The sequence below is a fragment of the Littorina saxatilis genome, linkage group LG12 (assembly GCF_037325665.1).
Source record: "Littorina saxatilis isolate snail1 linkage group LG12, US_GU_Lsax_2.0, whole genome shotgun sequence".
Lineage (NCBI taxonomy): Eukaryota > Metazoa > Mollusca > Gastropoda > Littorinimorpha > Littorinidae > Littorina > Littorina saxatilis.
The window spans coordinates 27,061,502-27,080,985 of record NC_090256.1 but is presented as its reverse complement, the minus strand read 5'-3'; the positions used below and the strand labels follow the sequence as shown (position 1 = coordinate 27,080,985).

General features: G+C 41.1%; 2 protein-coding genes across 2 annotated transcripts in view; one reads left to right on the top strand and one right to left on the bottom strand.

Moving 5' to 3' along the window:
* Positions 1-6,824, top strand: part of LOC138981642 (secretin receptor-like) — a 120,685-nt gene extending 113,861 nt beyond the window's left edge. The window contains exons 11-12 of the mRNA XM_070354635.1: positions 1,330-1,371; positions 3,398-6,824. Of these exons, the coding sequence (XP_070210736.1) occupies positions 1,330-1,371; positions 3,398-3,970 (615 nt within the window). The 3' untranslated portion in view covers positions 3,971-6,824. The remainder of the gene's footprint in view (positions 1-1,329; positions 1,372-3,397) is intronic.
* A 6,505-nt stretch (positions 6,825-13,329) lies between these two features.
* The window catches only part of LOC138981639 (uncharacterized), a 73,996-nt gene continuing 67,841 nt past the window's right edge, over positions 13,330-19,484 (bottom strand). The window contains exons 5-11 of the mRNA XM_070354632.1: positions 18,884-19,048; positions 17,261-17,436; positions 16,443-16,598; positions 16,186-16,300; positions 15,723-15,900; positions 14,961-15,163; positions 13,330-13,821 (exon numbers count right to left, since the gene is read on the bottom strand). Coding sequence (XP_070210733.1) covers positions 13,625-13,821; positions 14,961-15,163; positions 15,723-15,900; positions 16,186-16,300; positions 16,443-16,598; positions 17,261-17,436; positions 18,884-19,048 — 1,190 coding nt within the window. The 3' untranslated portion in view covers positions 13,330-13,624. The remainder of the gene's footprint in view (positions 13,822-14,960; positions 15,164-15,722; positions 15,901-16,185; positions 16,301-16,442; positions 16,599-17,260; positions 17,437-18,883; positions 19,049-19,484) is intronic.

Here is a 19,484-nt window from a genome sequence, read left to right as displayed (position 1 = left end):
GTTTGAAAATGTGCTTTGTTGTTTTGTAAGTTACATCTAATGGGCCTCATTACATGTTTTGTCTTGTGTGTGTTAATATCCTCAAGAGACATTTCCAGGTCAACGTTGATCATAGGCTATTTTATGCAATACAATTTGCCAAGACACACTATTCTTTTACATTTGTTCAGCTTTAAAATTGCTGTCATTATGATTATGATGTCCGCCTTATTTTTGTTATGCTCCTATAATTGTATTTGTTGACAGAGAATGTAGAATGTCATTTGTAGTGAGCTGTTCCCAAAGTGCTTGCGCGTGCAAGTACCGTAAACTACCTTGTATACGCCCACCACCCCCTAAGCACCAATTTTACCCAACAGTTAGGGGTGGGCGTTTACTAGGTACTAAACCCTTTGCAGGAGCGGTTTCTTTGCCAGAATAACGATATTTTGGTCGCTTGGCATGGAAGTGTTCAAATGCACAAAACTGTCCTATCTCAGTGACACACACGCACACACACACACACAAACACACACACTCACACCAACACACACACACACACACACACACACAAACACACACACACACACACACACACACATACATATATATATAAGGAATTCTGCAAGCAAACCACGAAGGAAATCTTGCCACCTTATTATCTGTGACCAAGTTTATAACTTTAAAAGATAATGCTTACTGGAAAAGATTTAATCCAAGTCTGCGCTGAACAAACCGCTATCAGAATCAGTTTTAAGCGAATAAACAACTATCACAATCAAGTGTAAAATGAAAAGTCACGTTTGTCTCTAAAACTGAAAGATAATTTGTTGTCAGTTTGTCTCCCAATGAGGGGAAAACATGTTTATGAGCGACGGGATCTTGTCACACTGAAATCTCTTCCGCGCGAAACATTTCCAAGGAAATTTATCCCAAAAAAACACCAGCAGACTGAAAAATCTTTGTTCATTTCCCTGTACTCTAATGACGAAAATGGGGGGTGGGCGTTTACTAGGTATTGTACCCTGTGCGCAGAATTTGACCAAAAGTAGGGGGTGGGCGTTTACTCGATACCTGGCGTATACAAGGTAGTTTACGGTATGTGTGTGTGTGTGTGTGTGTGTGTGTGTGTGTGTGTGTGTGTGTGTGTGTGTGTGTGTGTGTGTCTGTGTCTGTGTCTGTGTCTGTGTCTGTGTGTCTGTGTCTGTGTGTCTGTGTCTATGTGTGTCTATGTGTGTCTATGTGTATGTATGCGTTTGTGCGCATTGCAGGATCGACTTTATCGTGTTAAATGTTATTGTAAGAAGAGTTCTCGGCTGGTCGTAAAGAAATGTCTCTCTGTTCTTTCAGGGCTTCATTCTTGCGCTGTTGTTCTGCTTCCTCAATGAAGACGTAAGTATTCCTGTCAGTTCTAATGTTTGTTTTTCCTTTACATCATTTTTTTAAGATCAAAATATTTACAATCAGTGCTGTGACTACACACAAACAAACGCTGCTGTAACTGCATACCTTTTCAAGCGCATATAGCATTCGGCACATACTTACGCGCGTTCATTCAGACTGACACACACACGCACACCTACACACACACACACACACACACACACACACACGCGCGCGCGCGCGCGCTCACATACAAACACGTGCACACATATCCATACACACGCACGCTCGCACACACACATACATGTGCACACGTGCACATACATACACATGTTTGTTTGCTTATTTGTCCGTTTTAGGTTCTACTTGTTTATTTGAATTTTGTATTAGATGTAAGGACAGGTTGTAAGAAAAGGCGTAGCCTTGAACCTCTATCCTAAAAATAAAGGTCCATCATTATCCTCTCTCTCTCTCTCTCTCTCTCTCTCTCTCTCTCTCTCTCTCTCTCTCTCTCTCTCTCTCTCTCTCTCTCTCTCTCTCAGTCTCTCTCAGTCTCTCTCAGTCTCTCTCTCAACCTCTGCATTGACCCATGTAAGCAAACGTGACTTCCATATAATCAAAGTATCTCTTCTCCATTACTCGTATCTTTCAAAACACGAAAAAGAGAAGTATTCAATTCTGCGTATAATTGGTTATCAGTCCGTCAGTGACAGATGTGTGCCGATAACGCCTTGTTTTGACAGGCTGTCGTATAAACACAGCAGTGCCTCTATCTTGCTGCAATTACACGATCAAAATGACTCCTAGATAGAAAAGAACACTTCAGTTGCTCTTACCTAAGACTGTGTGTGTGTGTTGGATGAGATAAGAAAGGGGCGGAGGCCTAGGGTTGGGATTAAAATTAGATGTAATTATAGTTTGTTGTGTCAATGACCGTAGCTTTTTTTAAGAAAAGGGTGAAGAGTTCCATGTTCAGAGCTAGATGGTTCTTAAAGAATATGTCTCTGTTGGAGATACTTAATGTAGAATTTTTTATTTTTTTATTTTTAATGGAGAATAGCTCGGTGAGACCAAGAATTTGCTTTAAACGTTGCCGTAATAAACTTTAACAGACTTAGGCTCAGTGTCATTGGCACTGAAACACACGGTCGGGCATAAATAAAGTGTCAACGGAATAAATTAAAAGCAACATGACAAACCATTAATCCGGTAAACAACAAAGCTGGTTAGCAACATAAAATATTAAATCAGAGATAGGCATTACAGACGTATCACATTCTCTACATGCCCATCCCTTCTTTCTGATCTTATGTAAGCGATCATGGACACCACTACTCATCTGTCTAAAGACCGGCACGGTGGCCCAGTGGTAAGGCGTCCGCCCCGTGATCAGGAGGTCGTGGGTTCGAACCCCGGCCGGGTCATACCTAAGACTTTAAAATTGGCAATCTAGTGGCTGCTCCGCCTGGCGTCCGGCATTATCGGGTTAGTGCTAGGACTGGTTGGTCCGGTGTCAGAATAATGTGACTGGGTGAGACATGAAGCCTGTGCTGCGACTTCTGTCTTGTGTGTGGCGCACGTTATATGTCAAAGCAGCACCGCCCTGATATGGCCCTTCGTGGTCGGCTGGGCGTTAAGCAAACAAACTAACAAAAAAATCTGTCTAAAGGCATGTGCATGGGATAAGAGCATCATGCCTCTTGGACAAATACCAACAAAATATCATCCAGGCTACTTACTGTTCAGACTGGGAATAGTTTACGGAATTAATTTTGCCTCGTCAACCTGGAGACATACCCAAAATATATAGCCTGGATACTTTCTGTATTGACTTCTCCCTGAAGAACGTTTGTAACTGACTTGTGTATCAGTCTGTGAATTGTCCCAGCTTAAAGCCTGAATAGAATGGTAGTAGTTTTCGTGATTGTTTAATCAAGAAGGAAGGTATTTTCCTCTTAAAATGTTTTCCTTTCTGTTTATTTGGTATTTTTGTTGACCAGGCTGATAATTGTATTCCATTGTTTCTCCATTTCAGGTTCACTCCGAGCTACGACGAATGTGGCGACGTCACAGATCTCGGCGTGAGGACAGCAAGTATCTCAACCGCTCATTGGCTGGATCCACGTTTCGTCAGGTGTCACGTGATACCAGTTCGCCCAATCCCACACGCCCTACCAAGGCTTCCTGGAGAATGGACACCATGTCTAAATGCTCGCGGAGCAGTTATCGTAAGCCGAATACAACGAAGCAAGACACCGCGTCCAGCCCTGGAAACGTGTCATCTTTGGGAGAGAGGCATCCCTTGTGTATTAAGCACAGCTCAGGGTCTCTGCCGTTGCACAGTCACAACCTCAGTCACTCACCAAGCATCGGGAGTGTGTCTTCGGATTGCGGCAGCAGAGTGAAAGGCAGCGATGGGGGGGATGGTGCAGGAGAGGGGCCTTTGTTGGTACAAGTGGGCAACGGAACGGGAGGAGGGGTCCCTGCCAAGATCATTCTGCTGAATTCCAGAGAGCGGTGGACGAGCGATGAAAGCAGCCCCCTGACCTGCAAGGGAGACAGTTCCACTTCCGGCTCTTCGTCTGTGTCCAAGAATCAACCTGCTTGAAAAACAATCGTGATCGAAGGGACAAGATTCAAAGATGCGAGTACTACTTCTAGTACAGTGTGGCTTTCATGGGAACATGACCTGTCTTGGCCCTGCTGATTGAGATCGTCGTTGGAACACAAAATCGACGGTTCCGAGGATGAGATAGAATTTGGCCATGGAAGATCGATGCCCGAACTGTTGTGAACCTGAAAGCATGAGTTTATTTCTGCGCGAACTGTTCAGGTTGCTTACCTTGTCACTGAAAGCAGGAACCGAGTTCGGGAGTGTCAGAAGTGCCTTGGTGTTTGAAAGTAAGGACAGGAAGAGAAGATGCTGTATAACTGTCTTGTTTTGAATATGGAATGATATTTTGACCTTGGATCTGTGAGCTTGAGGTAGAGGTGACCCTGGCCGAGTGTAAAGAAGAAAATGGCTTGTGGGAGAATACAAACTGCTTCGGTATGGTCCGACAAATACGACGTGCAAGTGTTTCTGTATAATTCAAGTCAGCCAGGAAAGCGAAGAATCTATTGGCATATTCTGGGACCATTTATTTTGCAAGCCAAAGTAATCTTGAATTTGCAATCTGCGCCTCAGTATTTTATTTTATTTCATTGATCGGCCTGCTACGTAATCATTAACAAGTATAGTTACAAGTCGCGTAAGGCGAAATTACTACATTTAGTCAAGCTGAAACTGAACGCACTGTATTTGTTCACCAAGACAGTACAGCTTCGTCAATCCCCGCGTGAAGGAAATCGCTCACCTTCCACGTGCAAAACGTAGTGATATTGACATGCCAGATTAGCGCGGTGGCGTATTGTGCTAAGCAGGAAAGCGCGCTTTTCTGTATTCTTGTTAACTTTCTGAGCTTATTTTGAATACAACCTATCATATCTATATGTTTTTGGAATCAGGAAATGATAAAGAATAAGATGAAATCATTTTTGGATCGATTTCTTAAATTTTAATCGTAAGACTAATTAATCTATTTTCGTTAATTGTGATCACATTTTAAGAGTAAACATGACATATGTATATATTTTTAGATTCAGAATGTGATGAAGAATACGATACAATCAATTTTAAATCTGTTTGCGAAAAATCGATTTTAATGACAACTTTAATGAGCAAACTCATTAATTAATTTGTAAGCCTCCAAGCTGAAATGCAATACCAAAGTCCGGGCTTCGTCGAAGATTACTTGACCAAAATTTCAACCAATTTGGTTGAAAAATGAAAGCGTGACAGTGCCGCCTCAACTTTCACAAAAAGCCGGATATGACGTCATCAAAGACATTTATCAAAAAAATTAAAAAAACCTCTGGAGATACCATACTCAGGATCTCTCATGTCAAGTTTCATGAAGATAACGGTCCAGTAGTTTTCTCTGAATCGCTCTACACACACACACACACACACACACACACACATACACCACGACCCTCGTCTCGATTCCCCCCTCTACGTTAAAACATTTAGTCAAAACTTGACTAAATGTAATAATAAAGTGAGAGGCTGACTGTCAATACTGTGAATTTGAATTGATTATGTACAATCAAGACGCCATGCGTTCGTTATCGAAAAACCGATTATAACCTGCGTAAACCGCAAGGTTCTCTGTGTGCTTTGTTCGGTCACCCCTCCCCCTCCCCCAAAGCTCTGCAATGCTTAAAACGTGCCTACTTGTCTTTTCGTAAGCAAAGCGGGTGGATTGAAAGTGAAAATACCTTCATTCTATTAAGACCAGCATTCTTTAAAGCTCTAAAAGAAGAGTACTAACTAATGAGCATTGGTTTCGACGTCCAGGACGGATTACAATGTGTAACTGCCCACTTCTTATTCTAATTCTTCTCGTGTGTGGGCTGCAATTCCGAGGTACACTCGTGTTCTGCGCGAGTAAGCTTTAACGCGTATGGTGGTTTTCCCCTACCATTTAGGCAGCCATATTCCGTTTTCCGGAGATGCGCCTTAGTATTGTCCGGTTTCTGTAACCCACACAACTCAGACACGTATCTCAGCGTCTTTTCTGCGCATCCTTGGTCTATTGCTTGCGTGTTCACACGAAAGGGTATAAGGCAATACATAAGTTGACCTGGCAGATCGGACAAATCTCCACCCTTATCCCAGCCGGGATTCGAACCCCGAACCTTCCACACGGAACACCGACCCGGCTATTGCGCTATTCTGCCCACATTCGACCGCGTAGCTCAGCGCCGACTTTGGCAGACTATATCACACTTCCTTGGTTCTTTGGTAGTTGCAACGGGCTTCTTAGTGGTTGTTATGGTATTTCTGTTTATTGTTGGAAACGTTCGATCTTCAGCATAAAAATTACCCTTCAAAATGTATGAAAATATGATGAAAGATAGCTTTGTGAACAGCATGAATATTATTTTTATTTATCATTATTCTGCTAAGCGGTTAATCGGCTTGTGTATCAGTCTGCATAATATAACTTTGTGTGTGTGTTTTGTTTGTTTGTTTGTTTGTTTGTTCGTGTGTTTGTGTGCGTGCGTGCGTGCGTCTGCCTGTCTGTCTGTCTGTCTATTTGTCACGTCTGTCTTTTGTGAGTTTTAGTGTATTGTCAAACAACGACAAAGTAATGTTATGAATGTCAGTACCTTTGTGAAAAAAACCGCGTAAGAATGAAAAAGCTTTCCCCGAAAATAATGCTTTTATTAAACATAAAATGTTGCTTTATTTTCCAAAATGCTGTACAGGTATGCTTGTTTCACGTAATAATGCTGCACTGTCCACTCATACAGTGTCCAAGAGGGGTTTTGCTGACGGTTTGACCATGTGTAAGCTTTCGCCGACTATAAGGTTATGTTAGAGGAGAAAAATAAAATATACCGTGAGGGAACACTGAGACTGGTGAAACATTGGGAAATGCCCCGTGTGTGTGTGTGTGTGTGTGTGTGTGTGTGTGTGTGGATGCTTGCGCGTGATTTCGTGCGTGTCAGTGTGTGTGTGGGTCTGTGTGTGTAATCAAGCGTGTGTGTGTGACGGTGTGTGCTTCTGTTCAGTATCAGTGTTCTTGTGTGTGTGTGTGTGACGGTGTGTGCTTCTGTTCAGTATCAGTCAGTGTTCTTGTGTGTGTGTGTCACAGTGTGTCTGTCTGTGTTCGTTTGTGCATGTGCAGATATTCTATATCACTGTGGCACTACCCCACCCTTGTATTGGACTTCCTGCTTCGCGCAAGTCCTCAGTTGTGCGAGTGGGTAAGCGCTCGTGTTCAACAATGGCCCGAAGGGAAGCAACAATTTAAATACGTCATGTCATGCGTTCTTACTCCCCTTTTCTGGCGCCAGTAAAGCTTTCGCAGTCCGGTCTGTCAGTACTAACCATAACATGAACTCCCCGTGGAATTTGTCATGTTGATCTAAATCAATGGCCTCTGCTCCGCTAGGGGTAAAGGACGTAAGTAATTAAATATTTCTTTTGATTGTTCGTATAAAAAATATTTTCAAGAAAAAGCATATCAGGTGAAACGCTTCTAACAGTAAACTCGATAATATCAGAGTCATACATACATACAGTCTTCTATCTATGTATCTATGTCTCTGATAATATCAAGTTCCACACCATAGAGCCTGCAAATAAGCAGTAAATTGAAAGAGGAAGTCTGGTGCAGTTCCATGTAATAGAGCACTGGACTTGTGATCGAGAGGTCGCTGGTTCGAATCCGGGCCGGGACGGACACGGGTCAACTTTATGTGCAGACCCAGAGACGGTATCCATCTCCCACCCCCGTGTCACCACAATGGCACGTTAAAGATCTTGGTCATTCTACCATAAAGTGCAGATGGCTGATAGCACCTAAACACGCATACATCAAAAAGCCGTGAGGGCGTCACGTAAAACTCGAATCGTATACACCAATTCATGTCCAATATAGGCAATTAAGTCCTGACGGACAATAATCCCCTTAAAATTTACTTAGTTCCATGTAAAAATAAATAATTAAATTTTTAAAAAGCTTTGTAGCTCTGATTAAAACCTGGTCGTTTTATTTAACACACACACACTAACACATACGTGAGTGCGTGCACACACACACACATACAAAACACATACACGTGCACGCATACACACTAGCAAGCACACTTGAAACGCAAGCACACACACACACACACACACACACACACACACACACACACACACACACACTACACACACACACACACATACATACACACATACACATACACACACACACACACACACACACACACACACACAGCTCATTTATACTCATTCACCCAATTCTAAGCACACAAAACACTGCAATCATGTTTTCTGTGGAAGGGTTTATTGGCTGTGTTCACCATCCAATGTGTGTTACGATCAGGGGACTGGTCAAATCAAAATGGTCAGGTCTGGGTCAACACAAGGACAACACCACTGATGCCAATCTCACACGGACATGGGTTAATTAATTTAATTAAAAAAGTAAACAATGTTATCACAGTCTCTTGTTAAGTCCAGGGCAGGGAACAAAGGCATGGAGAGTGCATGATGTCACCGTAAAATTCCCAACTTCACAACTGATGACAGGATGTGAGGGGGGGAGGGGGGTGTGGCAGGTAATGTTAGTGGGTGGTTGGTGATGGCGGTTGAGGGTAAAAGTCTCAAACATTTAAAGGAGTGGATCGGGGGTGGTGGTTGGGGAAAGGGGATTGGAATTAGGGTCCAAGTCGAGTCTCTGCCAGGAGGTGGGATGAAATCTTCCAAACTTTAACTACGAAGTAAGACCAAAAAAATTGTAACCATAAATAAAAAAGCAAAATAATAATGGCGACTGCACGTGAGAGCGAACAACAAAGAGACCAAAAAATACTGTACTCACGTTAGAAGATAAATGCAAATTTGAGTTTTAGCTGATGAATAGCCGAGCTCTATCTTCTTTGCTAGAACATCAGTGCTTAAAGTGGACTTGAGACACACTAGATCACTAATGATGCAAAATTACGATCTTGATCGGAGCAAATTAAGCAAAGAGCCAAAGATAAGTATTCATCTTTGCATTAGGCAACAACAAAAAATAGTCTGTTTATGGTATCCCGACCGACCCTATTTTTTCGCTCAACCCTAGACATTTTTGTGGCATTTGGAAAAAAAAAGAGAAAAAAAAGGTCTTTGTTTTTTGGCAAAATAACTTGGCCTTAGTAGTATCTGTCTGTTTTGTTTTATGTTCAACCACTTTAAAGATCGACAGGTTCGATTGAATGTTCGATTCTGTCAAACATTCCATAAATCTTACCATTCTTGCCTTTTGATTCTCGATTCTGGAACATTAGCAGTCTTTTTTTACACTTTCGTAGCTATAGGACAGACATGTTTTATGTGAAATTGGATTAGAAGAAATCAAGCACAAATCAAAACTTGACTAAATGTAAAAATGGAAACCGGGACAATCAATTGGATGGAAGAATCGAGTCTGAAATAAAAACTCACAGCAACAACAGAAGGCCAGGGGTTGATCAGTACTGTATTTGGATGAGGTGGAGGCCAGAAGGTGGAGGGAAGGGTGAGGGGGGGAGGGGATAGTGATAGCATGGGATTGATGTGGCATTTCCGAATGTTAATGGGGTAACTACTCCACTGCACAAGAATATAGCTCCACAATTATTCCTTAAAATCAGTCAGTCAACTGTGTCCATTAAGAATATTAAAACTATATAACAATCCTTTGAAAAAAGATCTATTGTGAAACATAAATGTATAAGCCTATCTAATTCTAACATACGCCAGGAGCACAGGTGCCAAAAAAGGCAAAATGGGGACAAAATGAAAGAGCACACAAACAGGTGCATGTCATATACTCCTTTCACCATCAATTAACAAAGCTCTACACTCTAAAAATTGCTAACACACACATGCATGCTTATCATCTAAGTCTACAAACCACACACACACACTTTTTGGGGTATTTTTTGTCGGTGAGTCTAAAACAACCACTGCATTCAGAATGTTGCGCTTATTTCTTACACACACAATAAACCATAAAAGAATATATGTTTTGTAATACCAAAAAAAAGTAATATGCCAGATTCAATCTCAATAGTATACTTGCTAATGGAATTTAAACAAAACTTAGAATCCAGACACAAACTTTACATTGAAAATACAAAACAAAACAAAACAAACAATCGCAAAGAGACAAAAAGAAACCAAGGAGCTTGGTCAATAAAATTACTATGAATATTAACAAAGCAAATTTAAACAGAAACACAACTGACTAGCATGATCGATATATATATTAACTGGGTCATCACTGTGTCTGCACTTGTGGTTTATATACACAATTCTTTTTAAAAAAGAGCACACACACACACACACACACACATACACAAACACACACACATACACACACACATGCACCACACACACACACACACACACACACACATACACAAACACACACACATACACATGCACATACACATGCACGCACACACACAAACAAACACACGCATGCATGTATGCGCACACACATAAACACACACATTATGTACATGAATAAGGTTTTTCTATCTAACTTTAAATCTCGCATAAAATAAGTTTATATTTGCCCATTGAAAGTGTTCATGCAAGCAACCAAACCCAAAAATTGAAACAATTTATAACAACAACATTGGTCTCCAAATGGAAAGAAAAAGATGACGTATTGTTTGCACATCATTATACCCAAGGCTAAGCAATAAAATAATCTAAACAAAAAACAAGAATCCAATGAACAAGTACAACAAAAAAAAGAAAACAAGTCGTGTAAGGCGAAAATACAATATTTAGTCAAGTAGCTGTCGAACTCACAGAATGAAACTGAACGCAACGCAACCCAGCAAGACCGTATACTCGTAGCATCGTCACTCCACCGCCCGTGGCAAAGGCAGTGCCCGTGGAATTGACAAGAAGAGCGGGGTATTCGTTGCGCTGAGAAGGATAGCACGCTTTTCTGTACCTCTCTTCGTTTTAACTTTCTGAGCGTGTTTTTAATCCAAACATATCATATCTATATATTTTTGGAATCAGGAACCGACAAGGAATAAGATGAAAGTGTTTTTAAATTGATTTCGAAAAAAAAATTTTGATAATAATTTTTATATATTTAATTTTCAGAGCTTGTTTTTAATCCGAATATAACATATTTATATGTTTTTGGAATCAGCAAATGATGGAGAATAAGATAAACGTAAATTGGGATCGTTTTATAAATTTTTATTTTTTTTTTACAATTTTCAGATTTTTAATGACCAAAGTCATTAATTAATTTTTAAGCCACCAAGCTGAAATGCAATACCGAAGTCCGGGCTTCGTCGAAGATTACTTGACCAAAATTGCAACCAATTTGGTTGAAAAATGAGGGCGTGACAGTGCCGCCTCAACTTTCACGAAAAGCCGGATATGACGTCATCAAAGACATTTATCAAAAAAATGAAAAAAACGTTCGGGGATTTCATACCCAGGAACTCTCATGTCAAATTTCATAAAGATCGGTCCAGTAGTTTAGTCTGAATCGCTCTACACACACACACACACACACGCACGCACACACGCACGCACACACGCACATACACCACGACCCTCGTTTCGATTCCCCCTCGATGTTAAAATATTTAGTCAAAACTTGACTAAATATAAAAAAGAACGGCTGAATGAATGCTTTTGAAACGTTTTTTTCATTTCCTTTGCAAAATATTGACGTTTAATTTGTGCAAGATTTTCCACAAATGTGAGCACACGTACGCCAACTGAGTGAAGAATGGTGTTTGCTACAACAATGCAAATATTTGAATTGCTATGGTGCGTAACTATAGTGCGATCATTGCATTTAATTCCTACCAGCTAGTATACATACTGATGCCTTAGGGTGCTACTGCAATGCGAAAGGAAACCATTTAACATCTTGTTGTGAAAAAAATTAGCCAAAAAAAGCCTGTTAGTTGAACATTTCAGCAACTACAACTGCATGATTGCAACTTATACGATTCCTGTATCAATTGTCCCTCGTAAATAAACCACAAAGTAAGTACACATGTACACACAAAGTGATCAGCTACCCCACATTGCGTACTTCATCTCAACATTCATGGTTTCTAAGAATCCTCACACTGTGGTTGCTTTCAATCTACAAATGTGACCACTGCATTTTGATTTGATGCTCGTTTTGAGGTAGGTGAAAGGTAAGTCATAGGTAAGCCTGTGCTGGAAGGGTAGCTCACAAGGTAAGGAGAAAGAACCGATAGCTTAAGACCTTTTTCACAACCTTGACACTGCTAGACTATTAGGAACAGAAACCACATCATGTCATGGGAATTGCAGAAACAATTTAAGCAATCGATAATTTTGGTATTGCATAAACTCCAGACAGGACAGTAATTCTGCTGGCACCACAATTTTACAAATTACAAATCATACTTCCATAATCAACAAGGAGATACTGACCGTGAGTAAAGAATTTTTTTCTTCTTTGTTTTCTATACTTGTGCAATCTCCAACACTCAAAGACTTATAGTTATACTGTAAATGCAGGTATGCAGGGCAAGCTGGGCGCTTGTGTGTATGTGCATGTTCTAGCATTTCTGCGCACTATAATGCCTCCTACATGTATCTGTTTCTGTTCATTTATGCAAACATATGTACCTGTCAATGTCTTTACTTGCAGTAGAAATTGTTAGTCTGAATGAGTTATGCTGTTACATTCAACCAGCCATGTGTACAAGAGTCAAAACTGCTCAGGCAGGTATATACGCTGTCTACCAAACAGAGCAATATGAATAGTCTGTTACTGATTCCAATCAATAAGAGAAATTAGTTTCTTATCACACTGTGTCTGAAGCTGCACACTTTTGATTTGTTTGGCAAATATCAAAACAGCCCAAGATTTGGAAGACTAATATGGTTCAATAGGGTCTGCAGATGTGCGAATGAGTTGGTGAACATTCAAGCATTAGTTACTGATTTGCGTTAATGATAGGTCTGCAGCATCTGGACTATGAGTTTGAATTGTAAGCGGTTACACTTCAATAGTAGTACACAATTTTGAAATCTCCTTTCACTTCGATAATGCCAAGAACAAAATACAGTCAGCGTTGTTGATCAAAATATTAGTATATGAGCTCCTCAAAATGGGATGACACAGAAGGATGTCCAAATCAAGCTGGCATCAATAGCTTATGGTCGACAGATGCATGCTTACCAATTACTTTGATATATATACCGGTACATAAAATTTTCACATTCATTCCTCTTTCTCTTTTGCCATTCTGTGTTTGGCTTTTTATTCCACCAGCTGTTTTCAGATTGACAACAAACAATTATTTTCAGAAAGTCGTGCAATCAACAAGACCTGATAAAAGACACAAACAGCATTCAAGTTTTCCCAAGGTTACTCACAAGCAAATTTAATATGGTCTCTCTAAATAATTATTAAGTTTTCTTTTCCAAACAGCTTGAAAAAGCTTCATCGATTTAATTATTTATGCAAAGAATATTTTACAAGTACAACGTAGTATCCTGTTATCAAAATGATGATTTAAAGTTTTTATCACAATATATTCTCTCAGAGTTGTTTGATTTTGGCTAGTACAACACAATGATTCCCAAAGTTTCAGCATCATGGCAGTTCATTCATTCTTGGTGATCACTGTCACACCCAATGTTTCATCATCGCTGGCTCGAGTCAGCCCCAAAGCATGATGGGAAACGCCAGGAGCGAGTTCCACCAATTGCACGCAGGGACAGCCACTCTTCAGGGTTGGGGACGAGACAGACGTCACTGGCGTCATGTGACTCCTCCATGTTGGCGGGTAACTCTGAGCGACTGGCACTAGGGCTGTGGTTTACTGCTCTTGTTTCACACGCTGGAAAAGAGCAACACAGGCTTACAGATTAAGGCATGACGTACTGCTGCCTTACATTAATTTGTTACACTAGTGCACTGAAACTCACTCACACCCACCCCTCTGAAACTCACTCACACCCACCCACCCCCCCCCCCCCGACACACACACACACACACACACACACAAAACCAGCAAAAGGAATCACTACATCAATTAAGAAGCCAACATCACATAAGTTCACTGCACATGAAATATATCTTGAGTAAGACACTAAAAACCCTGAAAGTAATAGACAGTGTCCTTCAGGGAATTATGCAAAATATGTACTTGTATAAAACAAGAACACACTCTCTTTGGTTCAACAGCCACACTGAAAGTTTAGAATGAAAAGTTAAAACAGAAACAGGTAAGAGGTATAGTCAAATAACCACTTTTGGATCATAGCTATAATAAAGGATAATGATGTTTTAAGAGATCTCAATTACTCCTGAGCAAGAAAGCTAAAGAGGGCGATTGATGCCAATCTTCTCTCTTTCGCTGCCTTCATTTTTCTAAAACCCTCAACAGAATAAAAGGGTGAGTACAAATATTTGTTTTTGGTCGGCTTAAAGGCATATGTACGCGCTCCCGTGTTTACAAAGTGTAGTTTGCCCATAATCGATGTCAAACGCACCATAAGACCATATAATGACGATATGTCACCATGCGCGGACCATAATACATGCATTACAGCTTGTTCTAGCCTCTGAAAAAGTGAGGATGTCAACACAGCCGCGGTGTTAGCTCCCTTGCATCAACGTTACATGTGTTGCCAAATCTATAAATAGGACGATCCAGATCAAAATGAAAATTAACATATCTCAACATTGAAGGGGTCCTAGACCACAATATTTTGCAGGGAACTTAATTTAGCATGTCTCCAGCTGTTGGTAAAGCAATTAGCGTGTATAGTCATCGAGTACATATGCCTTTAAATGAACTGGTTTTGCTTGCTTTAAATAAATCAAGTGTTGATAGCGCTGATAACTTACACAGATCTTCAAACAGAATGAAAGGGTGATAGTCCAAATATTTGTTTTTGGCCGGCTTATATGAACTGCTTCTTGCTTTCTTTTAAATAAATCATTAGTGGTGATAGCGCTGATAAATTAACTTACAGAGATCTTCCGTGGAACAGTCTCTGAAGCGACCGGTGGGGCGCCGCAAGGGTTGGCGCTTCAGTAGCTGCACGATGCCGCCCAGCTGTCTGAAGATGGACAGCTCTGGCACCGCTCTCCTCACGTCTGCCGCCAGAGTGGTGTTGGAGAAGCTTGTGCGCATCGTCTCAAAGTCCACTCCGAGCTGCTGGGCCCCAAACAAGCTGCATAGAAAGGGAGGCAATCACGAGATGTGGTTGTGTTCTATGCAGAGAGTTGTCTCCCTTTACTTGAAAACCTTAGCGGTGCTCCTTTCCATGAAAATCATAATTATTGTTCTGCGTAATCATGTCTAAACAGTGGACATGAAAGACCTTTCTGGCCACTTCATTTTGAAAAGAGGTTTTGCTTAAAGAGATAACATACACTTTACAACAAAGTTAAAATCAACCAGAGACTAGTTAAATGAGATTTAAAATACATCAAATGTACATGTATTCCAGGAATCTAAGCTTAAGGCGGACGTTGCCACATTCTTAATTGTCATCCTGCATAGACACTCAGTCTAGACACCACCTGAACCTTACTGAGAGGATACAAAAATGATTCTTTTTTTTCTAAAAGTCAACATTAATTCCTGGTGTTTTAGAGTTCTAGTCTGTTTCCAAAGCAATTACATTGTGGAAGCCCTGTTTGTTTGTTTGTTTGTTTGTTTGCTTAACGCCCAGCCGACCACGAAGGGGTGGAAGCCCTGTGACTTTATAGTTCCAGAGTTCCACCAACCTGAACTTGGTTTTCTCCCTAAGGAAGGCCGCTGTCCATGCTGTGCAGACGCTGGTGATGACAGCGGTCAGAACCTCCAGCTGACCACTGACCGGCAGTCTGACCACGCCCTCCATCACCGGGGCCAGCAGGCTCTCCCACAGCTGACCCACATAGCTGTTGGGGTCCTCTGGGAACTCTGCGCAATTCATAAGTATCTTAAAATTAGTTTCAATGTTGAATTTGAATAGCAAAGAGATTTGCCTGCATGTCATCCACTGTATATTACTGATGTCAAATGAATTGCTGATCAGAATAGTCCAACCCTCATCCACACACACACACACACACACAATCAGACATCCCCCCCACACACACACACACTCGCACACACTAACATACAATCACACACACACACACACAAACACACAAACACACACACACACACACACACACACACACACACACACACACACACACATACCTGCTGGCACTTTACGCCTCCATAACTTGGCAGGAGGGAGGTATTCTTGGAAGAAGGATGCTGCCCTGACACCCAGTTTCTCTGTGAAGTGATTCAGCGCTGACCCTTCCAGATTCTGTAAATCAGTCATCAAATGGCAGGGTTAGAAAAAAATGACAGTCATGCAGAGGCAATTCACATTTTAAACAGATTCATCAATACACCCCCCCCCCCCCAACCCCACACACACACATAATCACAATCTAAACCATACACACCTGTAACTGAGTGTTGAGCAGACTACACTGTTGCAGAACGTCAGTGATGTGTGTCAGAGACAGCTGGTCAAGCAGCGTGGTGTGCGGTGTTGAAGGAGCTCCACTGGTCACTGTCTGCAGCAGCTGAACTGACCGCTGACTGATGTCTAGCAGCATCTGTAAACGATCATATACCGTATGTAGTACGTGCAGTTGCACTGTCCCCTAATAAAGCAATACCTCTTTTATCTTGTTCTTTGAATTGCGTTCTTGAAAACAAACTGTAGAGCACATGCACTGAACTGATTAAACCAATTTACAACGCAGTGTTGCATATTTTTTTGTCCAGTATAATGCTTTAAAAACAACAAAAAACAACATTTTTTTCAAGTCTTTCTTTCTTTCTTTATTTGGTGTTTAACGTCGTTTTCAACCACGAAGGTTATATCGCGACGAGGGAAAGGGGGGAGATGGGATAGGGGAAATGGGGGAGATGGGATAGAGCCACTTGTTAAGTGTTTCTTGTTCACAAAAGCACTAATCAAAAAATCGCTCCAGGGGCTTGCAACGTAGTACAATATATGACCTTACTGGGAGAATGCAAGTTTCCAGTACAAAGGACTAAACATTTCTTACATACTGCTTGACTAAAATCTTTACAAACATTGACTATATTCTATACAAGAACCACTCAACAAGGGTAAAAGGAGAAACAGAATCCGTTAGTCGCCTCTTACGACATGCGGGGGGCAGAGAAATAAGGATGTGGAAAAGAAGACTTTTGGTAAGTGAAATAAAGGTGATGGATCCAGTCAGGTAGAAATAAGACAACTGCTTACTTTGAGATCCGTGTTGGAGACAAAGAGATAGGCCTTGATGTTCCAGGAGGCTAGCGACATGTGCAGCTTGTCGGTACACCAGGTGTGAGACAGGCGACAGGAAGACAGCAAGCGTGACGACACACCCGACACTAGGCTCAAGTCAAGGCCGTACTGAGGAATCAGGTCACAGGACTCTAACATAAAGATAAAGTAGGCATGAACTTCCCTGCAACGTTTCCCAAAGTAGCCAGGAACTTGCGTTACTGACACACTAAGAGGTGATGGGCAGACGATTTCCAAAGGTACAACCTTTTAAGATTCTTTTAAACACAAAAGCAGAAAAACAAGGAATATTGAGTCAGAAACAATTATTCAGTTTAGAAAAAGTAGATACAACCGAACTATAATTATAAACCACCCTAGAGACCAACCAAAAGTTAATGTCCTTATAGAAAGGTGGCCATTGTGAAAAGCTGAATGATGTATAGGAAATAAGTTGATCAGGGTTTCTTTGAAGTGGTCATAATGGACCAGCATTCATTATCAAGAGGTGGTAGCAGCTAGGGAAGGTTCCACTCGCTTGCATTACTAACCATTTCTGAGCAGTTATAAGACAAATATAAATATATATATATATACAAAACATTCACTTTGTGCTCTGTAACAATGGTAACACTCGGCCATTTGTCAGGTTCCCCTATGCTGCATGTCGATGTATAAGCCTACCATCATTGCACAAACCCATGAAAGTAATATGATGCAAATTAAAACAGCAAAAATAATTGTAAACACACACACACACATGACTGCACACACTCACGCACGAACATGCACACACACATACTTTCACACACACACTAACAGTAACATACACTAACACACACACACACACACACACACGCACCCACCCACACACACACATTTCATTCGAGCAATCATAGGTAACCTCGGACTGGACCATAACTGGATACTTCAGTCAGCAGTCCAAAAGAATGCGCTGATGAAAACTCTACGACGAGGACTAGAATACGAATACGTACGATTTTGGCAAGGAAAGAAGACTGAGGGCTCAAAACTGCAATACTACAACACAATTACTGACGGCGATTACGACTGTGAAGCATACTTGACATGTGTAACCAACCCCAAACACAGAAAAGCACTGTGTAGATTGCGTATTAGCGGTCACGATTTAAAAATCGAAAGGGGGAGATACACAAACACACCCAGAGAGGATAGAAAGTGCACCGTGTGTGGCGTAATTGAAGACGAGCTCCATTTCCTGGATAGTTGTACAAGATTTCATGATCTACGCTTGCAGCTTATGGAACATGCACGTGTTAATGCTCGAAATCCGAGTCAGCTGATGACGATGCAAGACGTATCGATACAGCAACAACTTGCTGAATTTGTATACAACTGCATGATTATACGCAATAATGACATAACTACAGATACATAACAATGTTGTAATCACTGCTCCATGGACGATATTTCTTCTTGTCTTTACAAATATCCACTTCGTGTCTGATAAACCCTTTACTGTGTTTTTATGACAATTAAATGAGTTCTGAGTTCTGAGTTCTGAGTTCTGAGTTCCCACTCACTAACACTAACACACACACACACAATAACACTAACCATGCCGAGAGTGGGGAACACTGCGAGACAGTTCCTGCAGCAGGGACAGCAGCGGGCGGAAAGAGCTGCGCAGCAGATGACCGCAGTGTGTGCTGTACCGGTCATCAGGAAGAAGGTAAGGATAGCACTTTTCCGAGTCACGTATGCTGTTAGCACCACTTAGAACTGAAAAAAACCCATAAAATACGCACTTCGCTTCAGAAATACTATACTCATCAGACATTTAAAAAAAACTAAACATACAAACTGAGGTAAATTGAATAAGAAGGCAAGAAAAACAAGTCGCGTAAGGCGAAAATACAACATTTAGTCAAGCTGTCAAACTCACAGAATGAAACTGAACGCACTGCACTTTGTCACCAAGACCGTACTGACTCGTAGCATCGTCAATCCACCGCTCGTGGCAATGGCAGTGAAATTGACAAGCCAGAAAAGCGCGGTAGTGGTTACGCTTTTCTGTTACCTCTATTCTTTTTAACTTTCTGAGCTTGTTTTTAATACAAACATATCATATCTATATGTGTTTGGAATCAGGAACCGACAAAGAAACTGATGAAATTGTTTTCAAATCGATTTCGAAAAATTTATTTTAATCATAATT